General features: G+C 40.9%; 3 protein-coding genes across 5 annotated transcripts; 2 read left to right on the forward strand and 1 right to left on the reverse strand.

Annotated features, from left to right (window-relative positions):
• The first annotated feature begins 418 nt into the window (after window positions 1–418).
• Window positions 419–4,896, forward strand: wdr46 (WD repeat domain 46). Its single transcript, XM_068329127.1, has 5 exons — window positions 419–740; window positions 1,182–1,329; window positions 3,006–3,196; window positions 3,330–3,443; window positions 3,535–4,896. Exons 2-5 carry the CDS (start codon window positions 1,224–1,226, stop codon window positions 3,652–3,654), a joined length of 531 nt encoding a protein of 176 aa, XP_068185228.1. The 5' UTR covers window positions 419–740; window positions 1,182–1,223; the 3' UTR covers window positions 3,655–4,896.
• A 410-nt stretch (window positions 4,897–5,306) lies between these two features.
• Window positions 5,307–7,813, reverse strand: b3galt4 (UDP-Gal:betaGlcNAc beta 1,3-galactosyltransferase, polypeptide 4). The gene has a single exon (XM_068329072.1). The coding sequence runs from the start codon at window positions 7,024–7,026 to the stop codon at window positions 5,911–5,913; it is 1,116 nt and encodes a 371-aa protein (XP_068185173.1). The 5' UTR covers window positions 7,027–7,813; the 3' UTR covers window positions 5,307–5,910.
• Window positions 7,814–9,181: 1,368 nt separating this feature from the next.
• Window positions 9,182–21,594, forward strand: nr2c2 (nuclear receptor subfamily 2, group C, member 2). 3 transcript variants are annotated; one of them, XM_068342348.1, is made up of 15 exons: window positions 9,182–9,332; window positions 11,667–11,751; window positions 12,302–12,397; window positions 12,507–12,707; window positions 12,785–12,890; window positions 12,998–13,177; window positions 13,949–14,105; window positions 14,189–14,279; window positions 16,493–16,638; window positions 17,700–17,880; window positions 18,089–18,210; window positions 18,503–18,642; window positions 18,776–18,913; window positions 19,008–19,113; window positions 19,442–21,594. In XM_068342348.1, exons 2-15 carry the CDS (start codon window positions 11,692–11,694, stop codon window positions 19,614–19,616), a joined length of 1,899 nt encoding a protein of 632 aa, XP_068198449.1. In that variant the 5' UTR covers window positions 9,182–9,332; window positions 11,667–11,691; the 3' UTR covers window positions 19,617–21,594. The 3 variants fall into 3 exon arrangements, with proteins under 3 accessions (XP_068198449.1, XP_068198468.1, XP_068198459.1); XM_068342367.1 differs by having other exon boundaries at window positions 9,194–9,332; window positions 12,321–12,397; XM_068342358.1 differs by having other exon boundaries at window positions 9,194–9,332; window positions 11,722–11,751.
• The last annotated feature ends 765 nt before the right edge of the window (window positions 21,595–22,359 follow it).

The following is a 22,359-nucleotide window of genomic DNA, read 5'->3' on the forward strand; positions in this document are numbered from 1 at the left end:
CCAGTTTAAGGAGCCGCTTGAACAAAATTCACTCTATGGTTTATTCGCTCATCCTTAATTCTTCCTGTAATCACTGAACAGTATCTGTTTTTTTCCTTTCTGGATCATTGAAAAATTAGCAGAAAAGATCCTTAAGTGATGGAACTGCTTCACTGTTAAACTGGATAATTATTGCCTCTTAAAACCTGCTGTTATTCACAAGAGAGCGTGTTGTTTTCCTTTTCTTTTGGCAGATACATGGTGACGTCTGGCATGGATAAAAAGCTGAAAGTATATGATATCAGAGCCTTCAAGCCCCTCAAGTCTTATTTCATCCCAGCTGGAGCTTCCTGTTTGTCACTGAGCCAGAGAGGGCTGCTCTCTGCAGCCACCGGAGATATTGTCCAGGTTATTAATACTTCCACATTACACATGTATGAATGGTCTGTGAAAACCAGTCCAGCACATCATACAGTATGTGTTTTGTGGAAAATGGATTAACAGACGCTGGTTGTCAAGCGGCTAATGTCAAAGAATCGTCACATCGCTGATCGGGGACATCTTTGTTTTTCGCTTCCTGTCTCATCAGGGACTGCAGCGCTATTTATAGGGAAGCAAAGACTATGTTTTGGGGCGGCTAGAGTCTGGTTAATATTTTTGGATTTAAAAGTTCATTTCCAGGAACATTGCAGAAAAACACAAAGAACCCTTTTCATCGAGATAAGGAAAAAAGGGCTGCATTCATACTTTGCTCGTTGTCCGTAAGTCATATAAAATCCTAAAGAATGCTGTAGGGAGAAGTAAAGATATGCTGTATAAATAGGCTCATCTATAAAACCTGACTGGGAGAGCACAGGCGTTCAGGTGTGGCTGGTTTAATTAGAAACCCTGAAAGGGTTTGTATTTGCTTAAAACTCATGCTGTGAAATTAATCATTAACTGTAGCACAGCTCATGTACAATACACAACACACACACAATACATTTAAAAGTAAATATCGTTAGAGGGAGGAGAGAGAATCACTGAGCACCAGTCACTCCGCAAAGCAGCGGGGAAGAGAAATCAGTTCCATAAGTTTCTTTTTAATCAAATGACAAACTGAAAAAAGATCACATTTTTGATCACATGAAAATGTGAAACATCTTCTTCCCTGTTTGTTCCCTCCTCCCTCACATCACTTCATGTGAACTTTGTCTCTGCAGGTGTACAGGGACGTGTGGAGCACCCCGGTGGACAAACCCTACATGGCTCACAGAGTCCACGGGACAGTTTGGGGGCTCAACTTCTGTCCTTTTGAGGATGTCCTCGGTGTTGGACACGGAGATGGTTTCACCAGCATGCTCACACCAGGTCCTTCTTTTTTTTTCCACCTACATGTTATCAAAAACATTAGACATTGTGTGTGGGGTACCACAGGGGTCAGTGTTGGGTCCAAAATTCTATATACTTTACATTCATGATTTATGTAAGGTCTAAAAGGTCCTTAAAATGATACTCTTTGCGGATGATACAACCATCCTTTGCAAAGGAAACGATATAAATAAACTAACTCAAACAGTAAACGAGGAATTAGCCAAGATGTAATTATGGTTTGGTATAAACAAATTATCCTTGAATCTAACCAAAACTAAGTATATGTTATTTGGGAAGAAAAGTTGCAAACACAAAATCAATATTAAGGTGAATGATGTAGATATTGAACGGGTTAATGAATTTAAAATGCTAGGAGTGATTATTGATGAGATGCTAAATTGGAAACCTCATTTAAGACAACTGCAAATTAAGTTAGCTAGAAGTGTATCCATACTCTGGAAAACTCAAAAACTATTAAATCAGAAGGCAGTCCATATAATATAGTGTGCACTAATCTTGCCCTATCTGGACTACTGTGCTGAAGTTTTGGGAAACACATATAAAAGTGACTTGCAACCTTTATTCCTGACCCAGAAAAGAGCCTTGAGAATTATTCACAATGAACATTATAGAGCTCACACAAACTACTCATTTATTACATCTAAACTACTGAAAATACATGACATCATCAGCTATAAAACTGTACAACTTATGTATAAAGCCGCCAATAACTATTTACCTCAAAATACACACTCACAGATAAAAATTAATGAATCCAAATACCAACTAAGAGAAAACAGCATTTGTACAGAAGAAAGCAAGAACAACATTAAAAACATTTTCATTATCGTTCACTGGTGTCAAACACTGTAATAAAGTGGATAATGAAATTAGGAGTATGGGAACTCTAACTGCCTTTAAAAAAGCTTTTAAAAACATGATTTTGTAAGGTTATATTTTTGACATGAATGATGATTAAAGGACTAAACTGGTATGGCGAATTAAACTTCATGTTGTCAATCCTGTGAAACAAATGTCGCTGTAACCTTTGTGCAGTAACTGAGTACATGCAAGATGTTACGACTGCTATGAAAGTGGAAAGGAGAGGAATGCTGAGTAAACAAGGACACTACTGACCAGAAACAACCCTTGAAATGGGTAACAAAATGAACATTAACAAAATTTGGACTTTATTCAAGAATTGACAAAGAGGTGTGCAAAGATGCACGCCTATTGGACTGAATGTATAGATTAAAACAACGATGTACCAGAATAAAATAATTGAAACTGATTTGTGACTTGCAATGTATGAACTGGTTGACAATGTGCTGTAATGAGAGAGATGTTGATGATTTAGGGGACGGGAACCTTACAAGCCAATGGCTTCTACCCGTCAACCCTTTTTTTTCTTTTCGGATGTTGTTGCTGATGTCTCAACACTGATGGAAGTGAAGTCTGTTGTAATAACATGTCTGGAAAGAATAAAATTAACTGAATAAATAAATAAAACATAAGTAAATAAATATAATTGTATAATCCGATCAGCTTCACTGGGTTTCCATCCTTGTAAAACAAAACATCCTTAAGCTGTGTTTTTCATGTTTCCCATTCATTTGTGTTCATTAAAACCGTCTCTTGACTGTCCTCTCATCCTGCTGCGTTTGTCTCCACAGGGGCAGGAGAGCCCAACTTTGATGGTCTGGATGCAAATCCATATCGCAGCACAAAGCAGAGGCAAGAATGGGAGGTTAAAGCCCTGCTGGAGAAGATCCAGCCAGAGCTCATCAGCCTCAACCCAACTGACCTGGGGAGGGTCGACCGCGCCACGTTTGACCAAAGGCACCAAGACCGAGTTGAAGCTCTGGTCAGTTTCTGGAATCACTTCACAGAGTTTGTTAGATTAATTACTTGAACCTGACAGACACTCATCAGAGAGAGAAATAAATCGAAGGAGTGACTCTTCATCATCTTCTATAATCATGTTTTTGTCTTCTCAGGGCTTCGACCCACTCGCCAAAGAAAAATTCACCCCCAAGTACAAGAAAAAAGGTCGTAGCTCTGCTGGTAACATCGAAAGGCGTAAAAAACAAGTGGCTCACGAGGACCAGAGAGTAAGTCGTCCAGATCTGAAATGAGTCTCAGGAACGTCGTGAAATTCTTTTGTCTGCATTGTTTAACTGCCTTCTTTGGGTTTCCCCACAGGATGAGATCAGACTGGCTGTGGAGGACAAAGTGAGAATGCAAAAGGAGAGAAAGGACAGAGAGAAGAAGGCAGCAGTGTTATCGAGCCACAGATCTGCTCTGGACAGATTCAAAAAATAAAGGGGGGGGGGGCTTTGTGCAGCACAAAACACTCACATTCTGTGGGAGTGACCTTCGAACTTTTCACAAAAAAGACATTTTTTGGTCACATTACCCCCATGTGGGAACAAAATATGAACTGGAGGACTTCAGGAACAGCAGTGGATGAGTTCTGTGTCCTGTTAACACACGTGTCTCCAGAATTTATGTTGTTTGCTTCTCTGTACTGATTAAAACAAATCAAGTTTTTCATGTTGAATGGATGAATTGTCTATGTATGTTGGATGTTTCATTCCCTGGTTGGATGATTGGTTTTCTTCACTAAAGTTACGAAGAGATTTTGATAGTTCTTGCAGCGGCCGGACATTTACTGAGAAGCAGCTTCGATCTGGATCATCTTTACATCTTTAACTTTGCAGAATATGAAGCAGCAACAGAGTTTTTGCTTTTAATTCATGTCTAATGCAGAGAAGTGTTAGACAAGGTCACATGATCACATCCTTATTAGAACTAACACAAAGAAGTCTGGTCTGGATTCACCTTATTTACATTTTTAGAGCTCAGTAGCTGAGAGACGATAATAAATCAAGATTTTTTTTTCCTTTTCCTTTCCATTGTTTTTACAGAGTTCACTGACCTTTGAGATTAAAATATGAGTGGATGGAGATATCTGCAACACAATTCAGCAGAAAGTGGAAAAACAGAATCCAGGAAATGGTGTGATAGTTGGAACAAAAGTGATCTCACACCTGTGGAATTGAGACCCACAGGAAATGTTTCCTTTTCCACTCAAAGCTAGTTGGATTCCAGAAAACTTATGTGATGATTAACTGCAGGTCGGATGTACTATCAGGTCAATCTTATTTTCAGAATATTCATTCTATTTCCTTCCTTATCAGTATTAAAAATACTTCTTATTCTGTGTGACTGTTTACTACTTGGAGCTCACAATTGAAAATACAATCTAGAAAGAATGATGATTCACATTCTCCAATATTTGTTTTTTTGGTGATGAAGAACCAAGGGCAAAGCCAGAAAGAACATCACCCACCACAAAGCTGCTCTTCACACTTTATCTAAGTTGTTTAATCTACATACAGACTCTACAGATCTTAGGCCTGTTTTTACGCCAGTTTCATAGCAACAGGAAGAAGCAGTGTCTGTAATTGAAGAAGCAAAACTTCCTGTGCACATCTGGACGACTGTTATTGCTCAGTCGTGCAATAACAGTCAAGTTGAATGTAACCCAGAAGTAAGCACAATATTAAATCCGTGCAATGCATTCTTAGTCTTTTTAAATATTCATGGTTTTATCTAAGACAGATTTCATATCCTGGGGAATGAAAGCTGCAGTTTTGGACATTTAGGTATTTTAATATTTTTCTACATTTGAAATGACTGGTAATGAATTACACGGGTTATTAGTATTATTGAGCTTAGCAGCATGAGCCATGCTGGACTCGTTTTACTGCAGTTAATGCCCCAGCAGATATTGACCCTAAAAATATGCTGTGAGTCATGTACCCTGCAGCACAGAATGAAACCGCTGTCGGACAAAAGAGGAACTTTAAAACCCCTGGGAAATACATTTTTAGTTTGCATACATAAAGTATTCAGTTGAAATGAAGTCATCATGAAATAATTATTTATAGTACAGATAAAGAGAAGAAGGCAACATTTTTATGATTTAATGAATGGAAATATTTTTTTAAAATATTATTTACAAATGCCATAAAGCCTGTACATGAAAATATTCATAAAATGTTGAAATAAATATTTCCATAAAGATAAATATCTCTACTTTTACCAGTGGATTTCTTTTGGGCTCAGGTGTAGCAGCACTGTTGAGTGGTACTGATTAATAGTTGGCCAAGCTGAAGTAGCTTGTTTGACACATTTCACACTCGCAGCAGGCATTCAAGACAGAAAATGTGATGTGAGTCCGACAGTCGGTGCCCTGGTGTAACTTCAGGTCTAACAATGGGTGCCCAGCTTCTGTGGCTGTATTCCTGTCCGAACAGTAGCACACTGATGTCATTAGTTCTAACCCTACATGAACAAAGTAAAATAATGCCTTAAACAGTCATAGGTAGACTATCACAATTCCTTTTGTGTCCATCTGCTTTTCTGCAAATTGAAAAGCTGATTTAAATACATTACAGTGTGTAAAAAATACAGATATAAAAAAAATACGGTGACATTTTCTCAGTTCACATTTGTGGCTTCCCATCCTGACGAGCCTCTGAGCAGCGGTGGTGCTCCCGGCTCTGACGGCCCTCACAGTCCCTGCTCCAGCCCCAGAGCCGTGCCGAGCATCGCCCGGACTTTGCACACCCCCAGAGAAACACGCACACTCAGCCACGAGCAGCGCTGCGACGAGTGGCTCTCGGCCCAGTAGCGCGTCATCTCCCCGGGGGAGATGTGGTGGACGGCCACCATGGCCTGATAGCAGCATCGCCCGTACGGCACGCCCGGCCCACCGGAGAAAAACGGGCAGTGTGAGGGCAGCACTCCGGCCACCCGAGCGCACAGACCCACAAACACGTCCTCGGGGGGCAGAGGTGCAGATAAGGGTAACGCAGAGGCTGCCAGGGAGATTTTGAGCAATGCAGAGCGGGACAGGACGTAGGCCGTACCGCTGCAGTAGTCCGGATAGACAGAGGGAGGGTAGGCCCCCGGGGGGTGGTAGTGCTTGCTGTCCGGGTCGCGGTCCGGAGCCACTTTGAGATGCACCCTCCCCAGGTACAGGTCCTCCTGTTCGTACGGGTTACGGCTTTTGTTCAGGAAGTGCAGGAGGGCGCTGGGGTTGAACAGGACATCGTCGTCCACTTTGGCCGTGAAGTGCGCCTGAGGGCAGAAGCGCCTCGCCCACCCCAGCATGGAAAGAGTTTTCAGGGTGAGGTTGGAGTAGGTGTCCAGAAAACGCCCCTGCACGACATCTCCACGCTCTCTGGCCTCTTCTATCAGCAGCTTGGACAAACCAGGGTCGGACGCCACACCCACCATGAAGAGGGTCATGACCCGCAGGCCCCCGGCCTCCACCACCCCTCCCCAGGTGTCCCTGATGGCTTGGCGGGCCCTCTGATTGGCAGGAGCTGAGATAACCATGGTGATGAGGTGAGGCTTGGCGCGCTGGCACACCAGCGGGCTGGGCATGAGCAGGAACTCCTCCGGTCTGGTTGGAGGGACGCTCTGCGGGGGGAGGACACCGACCTGCGGCTCCAGCGCTGCGTTCATGCTCATGGATGTGACCCACGACTCGATCAGGTCCACGAAGAGCAGCGCCAGCAGCGCAGCGCCCGACACCGACGCGCAAAGGAGCGGCGCAACGCCAAGCCTGGTCCCTCGCTTCCCCAACCGGATCTTGCATACCCACAGCCCCCGTCCCACCATGACCGGCCCCTGTCTGGCTCCGGGACCCGCTGTAGCCGACGCAATCAGTCCGCTTCTCGGTGGTTCCTCTTTGCGCCCACGACTAGAATTTGTCCGCCGTCATTGCGCGTCCTGGTGTCCGGAGGGTCTGCAGCCGGAGGATGCGGCAACAAAGAGGTCCTCTTGTGTCGGTGCTGCAGCCCCTGATCCAACCCGGCTGGTCTGACAGAAGTAGGATATGCAGCTGCGCAAACGAAGAGGTCGATGTGTTCGCTGCCCGCAGCTCTTTTTTTTTTTTTTTACTACAAAGATGCTTTTAAATACCGCGGACCGACTCTGATTCTGACGCAGGCTGTGACCGGATTCTGCCAATGATCGGACTCCCCCTCCCTCAGGCTGCTGCTGCCTCGAATGATTGCTTTTTCTTGTTTTCTTTTTTTTCTCTCGACAGTATTGGGACAGATTGGCTATTACGTGGACGAACCAGTCCGGAATTCTGATTTCAATCCGTATCAACACATTTACATCTAAATGTCTAATCGCATCAATACATGCCATCTGGAAGCTTTATTATTAAAAGGTTGTCTTATTATTTAACCAGCGGTACTTGTTTCATCTTTTGTGTGTTTGTAGGTTTAAGTGTATATTTTAATGTATGCATGTGATATAAAATCAGATGAATCACTAGTGGGTTGTGATTTGTTATGTTAGAATCTGAGAACAGAATTGGAATCAAGTTAGAACATGGGAGAGGCAAGAACAGTAGAGAATGTTATTTTCGTGGGGTCATTTGATGAGGCGTGAAGCTCCTCCGGGCGCTTTCCGCTGCGCCCACGTCTCCTGAGCGCCGGTGGGGCAGGGCGACATCTGGTGGTCATTCTGAGGTACTTTCTGACGTTACCAGAGGTTCAGTCTCTGCATTTACATTGACAAAGGTCAATGTAAATCCAGTCAAATCGCACAGGCAAATAGAGATTTCTTTTCTTTTCTGCTTCACAGATTTAAATAAGTGCACGAAGGAAAAGAGAACAAGTAGACAAGCCCCAGAGATGTCTGCACATTCGATATGTAAGGTGATCGTTCACTTGATAACAGCTGTACTACACCTTACTACCTTACTTTCATTTAGTGAAACACAAAAGAGAGATTTCTAGATTTTTATTTTGTGCAGATGTTTATTTCCAAAGAATGTTGGCACAGATCCTTGTATGTGGGTGGCAACTTTCAAGTGTTTGCATCTGCAACTGCTGTAAACTAGAAGAGGATTGATTTGCAATGTCTTTAAATCCTGTTTATACATCCACATTTCCTGAAACTGGTTTATGATGAGCGCTACAAAAGTTTACACTTGACAGGAGATTGAAGTGAATTTTTTTTTCTACTGTTAAATACTCAGGTTAAACGGACAAAAATGAACACACATATGAATGGATGTTGAATTATATATTACAAAACACATATGATCAAAAGTTCAATGTCAAAGAGGATACTATGCTACACTCAGTGATTTATATGCCAAAAATGTTTTAGGATACTTTTGATTTATCTATCTATCTATCTATTTAAATCAAAAGTATCCTAAAACATTTTTGGCATATAAATCACTGAGTGTAGCATAGTATCCTCTTTGACATTGAACTTTTGATCATATGTGTTTTGTGACCCATAAGTGCATGATTAAATTGTATCTATATCATTAGTGTTATTAATAATAACTTATCAATAATTAGTAACTACTTAGTAATATACTTGTAGAATTTCTTAGCATAAACAACAGCCGCACTAGATTTACTTTCTATAATAATACAATATTAAATAAATAGTATACCATAATAAAGAGGAATGCAGTTCTTTAAAGAGTCAGATCTAAAGCCATGACCACATAAGTATGCTATATTAATCTCCATTTGTTCTCAATAAATTTGAATTCATTCCTATGGCTTTAACTGAAATTAAAACTATTAATACAATAAATATGAATAAATTGTCATATTTCAGTTGATTTTGGGTGTGTGTGAAATGTATGACATACTATCTCTTTAGTTTATTACTATTTTATAATCTATAAATTGGATTATGCATATCCATACCCGTTGGCGACCGCACGTGATGACGTCATTCCTGTCTGGCTGTCTGGGGGTGGGGGCGGGGCTGGAGCGGGGCAGAGGCACGCGGGGACTCGAGAGGAAAAGAAAAAAAAAACGAACCCATCACCGACGCGCTGGCAGACAGGGGTCACGAACTATGACCTTTAACAGACGAAAACCAAAACAAACATTTTATAACACCTCAGAGAGCCCGGATTCTCCGACCCCCGTCTCCCGGAGGTAAGTGTCAATCCCGGATTTAAATCCGATGAAAGCTCTGAGAAGCTGGACGGTCTCGCGCGCGGCTAATCTGCAGCTAGCTTGTTAGCCGGCTGATGCGGAGCTCCGACACCAGCCTCCCGGAACCCAAAGGCGGAACGCAGGGCGCTGTCCGGCTGCGCGGACATGATTCACTGACATTTAAACTAATTATTACTATCTTAAGTGTCATTCGAGAGACTGGTCCCCAGGGATAGTGCGTCAAACCCGGGAGGGAGACGAGAGCAGTCCGCTCCGGGCGGTGTGGTTCACTTGTGTCAGCTAGCTTAAACGGCTAGCAGCGCAGCTGTAGATGAACTCGACCCTTTTACCTTTGCCACACCGGACAAACAAGTGGGTTGTCATTACTGACTGTATTCACCAAAGATTATTATTTTTTATTTATTATAACTGCATCAAGACTTTCCCACCCAGCTGTCTGGAAGGATAACCGCTCCAATTTATTTATCATTAAGATTCCTCTCCGGTGATACTGGCTGACAGCCAGGTTCTCCATTTTGTTCTGTGTTGTGATGCGTTTGGGGGTATTGATGGTCATCCTGTTGGAACAATCGGTCCTGGATATGGACCGGGATGCCCCTCCCTGTGGGGGGAGAGTTGCAGTGGGGCTGCCGTGGGTAAATGAGTCCGTACTGTCAGTGTTTATTACCAGCTGACAGAGACTCGAACACAGCTGTAAAGAAGTAGATGTTCTGACTCTGAAGGATTCCTGAACGCACCATTCTCCATTCAAAGAGATGTTCCAGCACCAGTAAACTGTTCAGTGTATTATGGGATGTTTGGGTAGGTGTCATCAGCTGGGTTATTGTTAAAGTGCATGGGAAATGGATTTATGGATGATCAGAATAAATTATTGTTATTTCTCCACCGTTTTTACACATTCTGTCAATTTTAATCAAAAGAAAATCAATGCAGTTATCTTAGCTTCACCCATTCCATCCATTCATCCAAGCATCACATATAATATAATTATCAGAACATTTAGCAGATGTTTAAGCACTCAGAGTTTTATTATTTACTTCTCAAAACCTTATTCTTACTTCTGTGGTGTCACCTCATTCCCTGAGAGTGAATGGGAAACAATTTAAGTTCATAATTCTGTGTGAAGAAAAAAAAGAAACATAGATAAAAGACAAAATGGCTCAAATATTATAAGTAAAGTTAATCAATTAAAAACATAAAATATGGATAAAAACAAAAGCATATAATCAGAGCAATAAAAAGTAAGATAAAAAAGATAAGACAAAATGAAATCTGGTGTCTATCTAGATGTTAAAAGCCAAGGAGAAGAGGTAGGTCTTCACACGAGATTTAAAAACAGACTTCTAATGCAGGGACGTGTATATTAAAGCTGCGTATTAATTTCTATATAGGGATGTCATTTGTTCATATTTGTGTCATATAAGATACAATGAGGTGAGAACTGTGATGTAACCTGATTATCAGATATCTCTTTTATAGGCCCAGGTCTCACTTAGAGGTTATAGTCCACACTCATATGCAAGTGGAATAGATGTTGAGGCTTTAAGTAAATTATTTTTCTGTCAGTTATTCACATCATGATTCTTTTGTTGACCCCTGCTCCCCTAGTACTATACTGGTAGTACTATACTGTACTACCAACTTGAGTGCCACACTCTTTATATTAAATTCGTATTTCAAATACTCCTCAAGTTGCGTGGATCGATTGCCTCCTATACTACTCGCTCAAGGAGAGAATGTGAGTACCCACTGGTTGTGTTTAATAATCAATAGGTTTTTTTATATTCAGGTGGTGTTCCAGAATATTTGAGGACTAAAACTTTTTTATGCAACCACAGATTTTAAAAAATCTACCGTTACCCATCAGGATACAGCAAGTCCTGACCAATGACAACTTTTCTTGTAATTGTAAAATTGCTTGAGAAAATGGTCTCAATAAAAGTCTTCAAATCACAGAGACAAACATTTATGAACAATTTAAGTCAGGATTGAGGTGGCATCTCAGCTAATATTTGAGATGCATTTATGGTTGACATTTTCAAAGGCTGTGTTAGAGTCCACCAATCCTCTACGATTTTAAATACTCATATTTCAACCTTGTGTTGGTGGATACAGCCTTCGAAAATGTCAAACATAAACGTATGCTCTATGACTTTAAATACACTTTTATTTACCTTTCAAATTCACACATGTAGATTTTATATTTGTGGTTTTGTGCTTGTTAGAAAGCCATTTGTGGTGATGTTGCTTCTATAATGTTCTATGCTATGAAACATGTGACATCTTTGAAACATTTGACATTTTTTCAAACAGACCTCACTAATGACCTTGCACCATCATGACAACCAACCTCAATCTGCTCTCTCAGCAGAACGTGGACTCTGACCATGAGGCAGAGGTGAGAACGCAGTCTGAGTTGTTTCATTTAGTCCGTGTTATAGATGCTTCTTATTCAAATCACTGTGGTCATCTTTAGTTTCTGTTGTTGTGGGTGATGCTTTATTTGAGACTTACCTCCTGTGTACAGAGCTTCTACAGACATTTTTTATAAATTTTATCCTTGATCAGATAAAGAACATATTTTATTTTCAACTGCAGAATGGCAGAAGGTAGAGCCTCTAAAAAGAGAGGGGAAAAGGTTATAAACAAAACAAGTTTAAAATACAACAGGCAGGATAAAGATGAGCACAGCATCAGTCGACAAATTAACAAAGTGACCAATATAGAAATCATCGATTAACCAGAGAAACAGGAAGGCTCTCATTCCATATGACAGAAGTATGTTTCTTTAAAAACGTCTTGAGTCGTGTCTATGTAAAACAGTAGATTATATTATATGTATAATAACGTCTTTATGTTTCACAGTCTCAAGTAGAATATATTTGTGACACATTTACTCATAATTTGTATGCATGTTTAAGCTTGTTGGAATGTGTTTGAAATCGTAGGTGTCATCCTCTCCTTCAGACTCAATGATGAGTGAGTCTCCACAGCGCTTTCAGGTCATCTCCGCTGAGCCTGCCACAACGCCACAGCGAATACAGGTAACTGCTGTGCTCTAGTTCATGTTTTCAGCAATGTTAGCAGTGAAGAAGTTGACATAACAACACCAAACTTGCTCCTGCCTTCTCCTTCCAACTTTAACACCCTCAGATTGTAACCGACCAGCAGACGGGTCAGAAGATCCAGATCGTGACAACCATGAAAGCGTCTGGTGCTCCCAAGCAGCAGTTCTTTCTGACTACAGCAGACAGCTCAGGGGCCGGCAAGGTGATCCTGGCCTCACCGGACAGCCACAGCACGAAGCAGCTCATCTTCACGTCTGCTGACACCTTGATGCCGGGAAGGATACAGGTATTATTAGCGATATGGTGGTTTTGGTGTCTGTGATTTTTCCACAGATTAATGGTAGATGTTGGGCTTTATCTCAGATTGTCACAGATCCATTGTCTATGGAACAGCTGTTGGGACACTCGGGGGACTTGAGCCGACCGCAGCCAGTTGAATACTGTTTGGTGTGTGGGGACAAGGCTTCAGGTACTGAAGCTTACAGCTGCATAAGATGATGATTTGAGGTTTTGAATGCTAAGAATCAGACATGCACCCTTACATAAAGAAACACAAACACCATTTCTCTGTGTCAGGGCGTCACTACGGAGCTGTCAGTTGTGAAGGATGTAAAGGCTTCTTTAAGCGGAGTGTACGCAAGAACCTGACCTACAGCTGTCGCAGCAAACAAGACTGCGTCATCAACAAACATCACCGCAACCGCTGCCAGTTCTGTCGGTTGAGGAAATGCCTTAAAGTGGGGATGAAGACAGAGTGTGAGTTTGCGTCCACATCCAGTGCACATACAGTATTTTAAGAAAAAGAAGAAGAAAACAGGAAAACTAAAGAGATTAGGGATTATTAGGTTGTACACAGGTCTGAAATTAGGCTATCAGGAGATGTCATACATCCCTAAACTACAAGTGAATCTGGTTAGACAGGAGGTCGTTTAATCCTTTTTGCGTAGCTTCAGTCAGCACCATCAGATCTATAGCAGACAGTTGTCAGGAACATCGTCTTTTACAAGGCAAGTGTCAAGTTTTGCAAAATAATAACATCAACTTAGAGATAATTGGTCAAATTTGATTTAATTTATCATGAATTAGACCATAAGTGTTCAATTTATTGATGAAAGAATAATGACTGAATGAATATATTGCAGTTTTGTCCTGTGGTAGTTGTGGTTATAGCTGGCAGCAGCTGTGGTGAAAATAGAAAACAGTCTGTTTGGTTAGGATACAGTGGTACCACTGTCATTACTGAGCGTATGTTGTCACTTTAAAGAAATGACCAAAGCCAAATTGATATACAGGTATTTATATGTGACTATTCGAGGGTTTGTGGTTCCTACTGGGATTTTATCGTCATGTGCCTCTAAAAAATAAAAGTGTCTTATTAACATTAATCTATTGGTAAATCATAACTTTGGCGAAATCTGAAAAACAAAACGGCAGAACATTTATCTGTGCGAAGTTTTATGATTCTAAACCAGCACTCATAACTAGAAGTACATATTGATATACGTTCTCTGATCATTTTCCAATCAGCTGTTCAGAGTGAGAGGAAGCCCATCGATGTGGTTCCCAGAGAGAAACATGCAAACTGCGCCGCCTCCACCCAGAAGATCTACATCCGCAAGGACCTAAACAGTCCGCTCATCGCCACGCCGACCTTTATATCTGATGCAGAAACTGATGGCTCCAGGTCGGTGTCGTCACTGCAGACGTCACTGTGTAGTTTTATTGTGGTGATGTGAACTGTGTTCTGATGATCTGTGTAATGTGCAGATCCAGTCTGCTGGACCAGGGGATGCTGGTTAACATCCAGCAGCCAGTCATCCAGAGTGATGGAACTTTGCTGCTGGCCACTGACACAAAGGTAGAGCCACCTTTAACATAAATCTATTTTTATTTATTCAGTTTATTCTTTAAACTAATTCTTGAGAAAAGTCCAAATTTTGTTAATGTTCATTTTGTTACCCATTTCAAGGGTTGTTTCTGGTCAGTAGTGTCCTTGTTTACTCAGCATTCCTCTCCTTTCCACTTTCATAGCAGTCGTAACATCTTGCATGTACTCAGTTACTGCACAAAGGTTACAGTGACATTTGTTTCACAGGATTGACAACATGAAGTTTAATTCACCATACCAGTGCAGTCCTTTAATCATCATTCATGTCAAAAATATAACCTTGTAAAATCATGTTTTTAAATGCTTTTTTAAAGGCAGTTAGAGTTCCCATACTCCTAATTTCATTATCCACTTTATAACAGTGTTTGACACCAGTGAACGATAATGAAAATGTTTTTAATGTTGTTCTTGCTTTCTTCTGTACAAATGCTGTTTTCTCTTAGTTGGTAATTGGATTCATTAATCTGTATTTGTGATTGTATATTTTGAGGTAAATAGTTATTGGCGGCTTTATACATAAGTTGTACAGTTTTATAGCTGATGATGTCATGTATTTTCAGTAGTTTAGATGTAATAAATAAGTAGTTTGTGTGAGCTCTATAATGTTCATTGTGAATAATTCTCAAGGCTCTTTTCTGGGTCAGGAATAAAGTTTGCAAGCCACTTTTATATGTGTTTCCCAAAACTTCAGCACAGTAGTTCAGATAGGGCAGGGTTAGTGCACAATATATTATATGAACTGCCTTCTGATTTAATAGTTTTTGAGTTTTCCAGAGTATGGATACACTTCTAGCTAACTTAATTTGCAGTTGTCTTAAATGAGGTTTCCAATTTAGCATCTCATCAATAATCACTCCAAGCATTTTAAATTCATTAACCCGTTCAATATCTACATCATTCACCTTAATATTGATTTTGTGTTTATAACTTTTCTTCCCAAATAACATATACTTAGTTTTGGTTAGGTTCAAGGATAATTTGTTTATACCAAACCATAATTACATCTTGGCTAATTCCTCGTTTACTGTTTGAGTTAGTTTATTTATATCGTTTCCTTTGCAAAGGATTGTTGTATCATCCGCAAAGAGTATCATTTTAAGGACCTTTTAGACCTTACATAAATCATGAATGTAAAGTATAAATAATTTTGGACCCAACACTGACCCCTGTGGCACCCCACACACAATGTCTAATGTTTTTGATGTCCTCCCGCCCAGAGTGAAGTATTGAGACCTCTCATGTAAATAACTCTTTATCCAATTTAGTACTGCACCCCTAAATCCAAATCGTTCTAGTTTCTCAATTAAAATTTTATGATCAATTGTGTCAAAAGCTTTTTTAAGGTCAATAAAGATTCCTATGGAGTACATCTTTTGATCCATAGCATCAGTAATGAGTTCTATTGTTTCTGTCAGCGCTAACGCAGTGGAATGATCCTTCCTGAAGCCGTACTGACTACAGTCAAGGAGATTGTGCTTTTTGTGAATTTATCCAGTCTGTTATTGAACAGCTTCTCTAGGATTATTGATAACTGTGGTAGTATTGAAACAGGTCTGTAGTTTGTAAATTCACAAGCATCCCCATTTTTATATATCGGAACCAATTTGCAATCTTCATTTTGTCAGGAAACACCCCAGTTTGAAATGACAGATTACATATGTGTGTAAGTGGTTGCAGAATTCCATCCAGTGTGTCCTTAATTAGCTTCATATCAAATCCATTCACATCAGTAGAAGCCTTTGAAACGCATTGACTGACCAGGTGTCTTATCTCGGCGTCCTTCACTGGCGCCAGAAACATTGAGTTTGGGTTCCTTCCTCCAATGTCGTCCAAATAATCCCAGTGCGAGTGTGAGACAGGAATGCTTCCTGCCAGCTCTGGCCCAACACCCACAAAGAATTCATTAAATTTATTTGCTACTTATCCATGTCCTCTAATTTTGTATTTTTAATATTAAGGTATTCTGGATAGGATGATTTGGCCTTTTCATTTCCATTTCCAAACTTTGTCTATAAATATTGTTGTTCACAGTTTGACCTGGTTTGTTTTTTCCATATGGTTTTAGATGAAGGCAATAATATTGTGTGTAGATTGACACTGATTTAGCTCTTTGAACACCATACTAGCTGCCCACACTGTGTTGGATTTAATGACTGAATATAGATGTTTTCTCCTGTCTTCAGATGGAGTCTGGTCAGGGGGACTTGGGGACACTAGCCAATGTGGTGACATCACTGGCCAACCTTAGTGACTCGCTAAAAGAGAACCTAAACAATGGTGATACCTCAGACAGCCACCAGGAGGAGCAATCTGCCAGCGACATCACACGGTGAGTTGGCAATGCACTGAGAGGAACTGTGTCATCTTAGACAAGTAGTCCTCGACCTACAAACACAACTGGTTCCCAGAGGACGTTCATGAGCTGTTTTGTTTGTAAGTTGTTATTTATTAAATTTCAGTCTTTAATGGACTGGATTGTGGACTGTCAGGTCCGAAGGTTTGAGTTTGTGCGTGAATGGTTTTTTGTCTTTCGTGTGGATTTGCGAAGAAATGAGAGTGAGAAGTTATTGTCGATGAGGGTCAGAGCTGTCACTGAAGAGATCATTGCCGTTACCACTATCATCACTAGCCTCATGCTTTTTCCTGATAACGCTAGCAGTAGCTTTTACTTTCTCATCCATGATAAACAGTAAAGTATCCAAGGGGGGGGACGAAGCCTGACGCCCTGAGATGCTCACAGAGACAACAAACAACAACAAGAGGGAGAAACGAGTGTTTGAGCTGCGTGAAGGCAGTGGTGCTGCCCCCTGAGGGTTGTGGCAGGAAGGGAAACTACAGTAGTCGGATATGACGGTTTGTTCATTTCTACGAATGTTTTTAAGTCAGATGTTCATATCTTGAGGACTGCCTGTGTCTCCTCTCTGCCATCTCAGGTGTTTTTAACCCTCGAGGACCTATTAAAATGGATACACACATTACCTTATTGGGTCAGAAAAGGGCCGTCTCATACAAGTGTAAAAAATGTAATACAGAAATATTTTTTTTCTTTAAATGCACCAGATCTTTTCCATTACTCCAGATTTATCCATAGATATAAAGGTTATTAGATATTTTTTATTATTAGATATGTTTATATGGAATTTGCTATTAGAACCCTGTTTTTATTTAAATGGGAAAACACAAAATATGGAATATTTCCAAGTTAGTGCACAGTTTAATACTTCTGATAAAGATATTACAACTATTGGATGAATGTTTTTGCAGGTGTGTAAACACAGACAGTTGATTAATCAAAAGGTGTGTGTGTGTGTGTGTGTGCGTGCGTGCGTGCGTGTGTGTGTGTGTGTGTGTGTGCGTGCGTGCGTGCGTGCGTGTGTGTGGTACACACAGTGCCTTTGACACCCTGGCCAAAGTTTTCAACCCTCCTGACGTCGGGGTTGGACACAGACTGACAGAGAAGTCCTTGCAGTGCGTCGGTGGAACCACCATCCATCTGATTGGCCAAGACCAGGAGACTCCGATCATGGAGGTGGAGGGGCCGCTCCTCACCGACAGCCACGTCGGCTTTAAGGTGAGTGGAGAGGAATCCTAGCTAATGGCCAAAGCCACACTAACATGACCAGACGTTATTAGTGGGTGGCTGGGGGGTTTTTCTGTGGGTTCGTTACACTTTAAACTGAATAAACTTTCTCCAAAACTGCTGATGACATGCAGATTTGTTTTCAAAACTCCTTCTTATGTATTTTACGGTCTGAATGTGTCTGCTGCTCTCTGTCTAGCTGACTATGCCCAGCCCCATGCCCGAATACCTGAACGTACACTACATCTGTGAGTCCGCATCCAGGCTGCTCTTCCTGTCCATGCACTGGGCGCGCTCCATCCCAGCATTCTCAGCTCTCGGGTGAGAAATCACTTCCACATAAAAGCTGCAGTGGTAATCACTCCTGGTTTTACTTTAGTAACACCGCCTGTCAGTTATGAAGGTAAAACATACAGAGAGGAAGAAATTAGATGCGTGTCTTTCACCTCTTGTGATAATTTTGATAATGTACAGTGTTTAAAAGGCAGGTGCGTAACGCCACAGGCTCCTATCCTTTACAGTTTCACTCCCTGAACATTACAGGAATGCAGTGCGTTAGCTTCTGTCTACTCACTCACACTTCACTTTTTTTTGTTTGTTTCTTTCTTCATAGTCAGGAGACGAACACCAGTTTGGTCCGAGCCTGCTGGAACGAACTCTTCACTCTGGGTCTGGCTCAGTGCGCTCATGTGATGAACCTGTCGACCATCCTCACCGCCATCATCAACCACCTTCAAAGCACCGTCCAGGACGGTAGGACCGCCGAACGCATCGCTCCTCCACGCGTGTATTGAAATACGATAACTCGATGTTGTTGACGTCTTTTTGGGGTTTTTATCAGTTAGTTATGAACGCTGACTCAAACCGGTCCCTTAATGTCTCTCAGACAAGCTTTCGGGGGAGCGGGTGAAGCAGGTGATGGAGCATGTTTGGAAGTTCCAGGAGTTCTGTAACAGCATGACACGGTTGGAGACTGATAGTTACGAGTACGCCTACCTGAAGGCGATTGTGCTGTTCAGCCCTGGTGAGTCACATCACAGACATTAAAGTATTGAATGTGACCTGTAGATGCATTCTGGGAGACGACTGTAATCTGTATTATCTATCCGATCGATCAGATCACCCAGGAGTGGACGGCAGCCTGCAGATTGAGAAGTTCCAGGAGAAAGCCTTGATGGAGCTGCAGGACTATGTGCAGAAAACGTATCCGGATGACACTTACAGGTAAATTCATTCACACCTGAGCCAGGCTCACGGTTACATGGACAAACAGGATTGTCTTCTATGTAATCAATAGTGTTAAACACTATGAAGTTGAAGGTCCATTGAATTCAGTACCTTTAGGACTAGATGGGGGTGTTGAGAGCTGCTTGAGCCGATGGGGTCCTGTGGGTACATCAGATTAGGATTGCCATAGGATTAAACGGCCAATTTGTTCAGCTGATGTGGAATTATGATTTCACTGTAGAAACAGAGCTGAGCGTTCAAAAGCATTACAGAATCAGTCAGGAGATTTGACGGTAACGGCAGGAACCGCTGTTTGTTTCCGCAGGCTGACGCGTATCCTGACGCGCCTGCCGGCGCTGCGCCTCATGAACTCAAGCATCACAGAGGAGCTTTTCTTCACCGGCTTGATCGGTAACGTCTCCATCGACAGCATCATTCCCTACATCCTCAAGATGGAGACGGCTGAGTACAACAGTCAGGACTCTGACCTCACAGAATGACAGCCAATCACTCCAGCACCTAAACATGTTCTGTTAAAGATTAACGAGTGTCCACGTCAGCTCCTCCAGTCCTTATAGAATGAAGTCATGTCGGGGCACTTTGTTTTTTAATGTGGGGCAAAGCCATTCAGGAACCTTCGGCATATTACGTTACGTTTGGCGCTGGAGAGCCCAGGGAGACAATTTGAATGTTTTCTTGAGCGGACATAGCATGGGAAACTTTGTGGCATAAAAACATTTTGCTCAGACTGAATGAAGAAACAATCTTCTCCTGAACTCTTCAAGAGTTTCATGACACTTCAAGCTGACAGCCCTCTGAGTTAAGTGTTTGTAAGCCTTAAGAACGCTCTTGTAATAACATTCAACAACACTGACTGTGGCTGAAGACGATCCAAACATCAGAAACACATCTGAGTGCTGGACTGAATGAGTTTAAGAGCCTGTTTTTAATTGAGGCATTCACAAAGACTAGGTCACGTCACACAACAGAGAACGAAATAAATGGAGCAAAAGTCTCCTTTTTCAGTTTTGGAATGTACACAATTCTTTAGAAGGTACATCACAATAATAAACACTTCTTAAAAATCTAAATAGTGTATTGGATTGAGAACTGACGTGGAACAGAAACTAATCTGAATAATGACGGATCTGTGTTCTACGGACTGGCTCTTATAACACTGATGAGCCAGAGTCCGTTCATAGCTCATGAAATGTACAACAGCTTGCAGTTTCTCGTTAAACTCGCAGTAATAAGATGACAAGTCAAATTAGCCATTTTAACGGACCTGTTGTCTTTATTTATACTGAATGAAATCAATGCATTTTGACATTTGGGAGTATTTTAAGTTTAAGGTACGCTTATTTATGGTGTGTCATTATGGCGCTAATATAATCTGTGCAATCACCTCATCACTTATCCTTTTATGACAATCAGTTCTGTGTCTTTTCCTTCAGTCACAACAATGTTCTGACTGTCTTTATTTTTCATTTTTGTATGTTTATTTATCGATGGCAATTATTTCCTTTAAGGAAGTGGATCATCTTAAAGAGTTTCAGTTCAGATGTTTCTTTGTGTAGCTATGCTATTATTTTTGTTTGTATTTGTACTCTGCTAAATGCACCGATCAGCTTGTATGGCGTTCTACTGCGTTGATGCTGATCTAAACATCCTGTTTTGTATGTTTTTTGAAAATTTTCAATTTCTTTTGTATAAATTTGCTTGTTGCATACTAAGTGTACTTAAAGTACCTTCGGGCAGGTTTCCCTGGTTAAAATCGAAACAAACAAATAACCAATGTAACTAGCTGTTTGTTTTTATAAGACGTTCTAGAGAGACAGTTGTGAGTGCACTGATGTTTCCCCATTAGTAAACATCTAACAGGGATGTAAAAAAGTCAAGAAAGATTGTGTTGTGAAATAAATGTCACTTGTAATATTTGGATTTAAAACCCGTGCAGACTTGTTGAAGGCGCTGTCGTTAAATGACTTTGTACACGTGGTTTCATAAAAATGATTGCATGTTGTTTTTAAGCAGGGTTTTATAATCTTGTTGTTGTCTGTCCTATTCACGGAGCATTGTTATAAGTTTTATAGTGCATTGCAGTGCATGATGAAGTTGCTTAAGTGCATTTTATTAAATGCTGTATGAAAAATGCTTATTCAAATGTTGTGGCTTTAAAATATTTACCATGAGCAGCTCCCATATTAGGGGATATTAGCTTAGCAGATTGAATATACAGTACTAAGGTTAAACTTTTATACTATGTAAATATAACTTTTTTTTCTGCTCATGTAAAAATGTATTTGTTTAAACAAGGAAATTGGAAAGAAGTCAAACAATCTTCATGTTTGTCACAGCCCTACATTTCTACCTCACATTGATGGAATACAAATGTATTGAAGACTGAGGTCCTGTATCAGCATTCCAGCCTCTGAGGCTGTCTTCTCTGGAGCCACACATTATAAGAGGAATAAACAATTCATTCTGAAACACGGCGTCATTGAGTTTGTTACTACTGAAAATGGAAGGCAGGAAGATGTTCCTGGTTTTCAATTGTCAGGTCTTTCTGTAACAAAGAAGAACAAGTGGGGTTTTGGCACCTCCCCATTCGAGATGCGGTGAGATCATTCTTTAATGTCCTAAACTTTACAGCAGTATTCAGCTAAAGAATGGAGGCTTTATAAAACTTCATTTCTTCAGTAGCACCAGATATTTGTTTCTACTTTTCTCTAGAAATAGAATCAGCAGTTTATTTTATAATTGATTCCAACTCAAGTGATGTGGAAAGCATGAGCTTCAATGTGGGAAGGCACGGGGAGACGTATGTAAACTACCAACTCTGAGCTGGAACAAGGATTAATTTGATCATTATTTTGTAATTGTTTTTTAAAATTATAAAATGGAACTTTAGAAATCCACCGTCTTTATCACATTCAGTAAATGAGATAAACAGAGAACGTCTTCAAATGAATTTAAATATGATGAAAATTTTCAAATAACACTCCTGTATTTTTATTATATTTCTTAAATTTATTTATTATACTTTAAATTTCAAGTAAAATTAAAGGCCGTGGTTCTTGCGGGTCCTCAGCTGTGCGGAGTTAACATCAAGTGGGAACACCTGGTGTGTGTTCCCAGGTTATTTAACCCCTGCCTGCCCAGTCACTTGGGTGTCACCTCCAGTAGCAGACGCTGGGGTTGCAGCAGGGGTGGTGGCTGTGGGGTTCTTTGGGGTTCTGTGTC

This window comes from Antennarius striatus, chromosome 2 (genome assembly GCF_040054535.1).
Source record: "Antennarius striatus isolate MH-2024 chromosome 2, ASM4005453v1, whole genome shotgun sequence".
In the NCBI taxonomy this organism is placed as follows: domain Eukaryota; kingdom Metazoa; phylum Chordata; class Actinopteri; order Lophiiformes; family Antennariidae; genus Antennarius; species Antennarius striatus.

Coding starts and splice junctions, on each gene's coding strand:
- wdr46 (XM_068329127.1), top strand. CDS start 1,224: ATGGCTCACAGAGTCCACGGGACAGTTTGGGGGCTCAACTTCTGTCCT. Junction 3,197..3,329: donor AAGACCGAGTTGAAGCTCTG/GTCAGTTTCTGG, acceptor TTGTCTTCTCAG/GGCTTCGACCCACTCGCCAA. Junction 3,444..3,534: donor TGGCTCACGAGGACCAGAGA/GTAAGTCGTCCA, acceptor GTTTCCCCACAG/GATGAGATCAGACTGGCTGT.
- nr2c2 (XM_068342348.1), top strand. CDS start 11,692: ATGACAACCAACCTCAATCTGCTCTCTCAGCAGAACGTGGACTCTGAC. Junction 14,280..16,492: donor TGCTGGCCACTGACACAAAG/GTAGAGCCACCT, acceptor TCCTGTCTTCAG/ATGGAGTCTGGTCAGGGGGA. Junction 19,114..19,441: donor TATCCGGATGACACTTACAG/GTAAATTCATTC, acceptor TTGTTTCCGCAG/GCTGACGCGTATCCTGACGC.
- b3galt4 (XM_068329072.1), bottom strand. CDS start 7,026: ATGGTGGGACGGGGGCTGTGGGTATGCAAGATCCGGTTGGGGAAGCGA.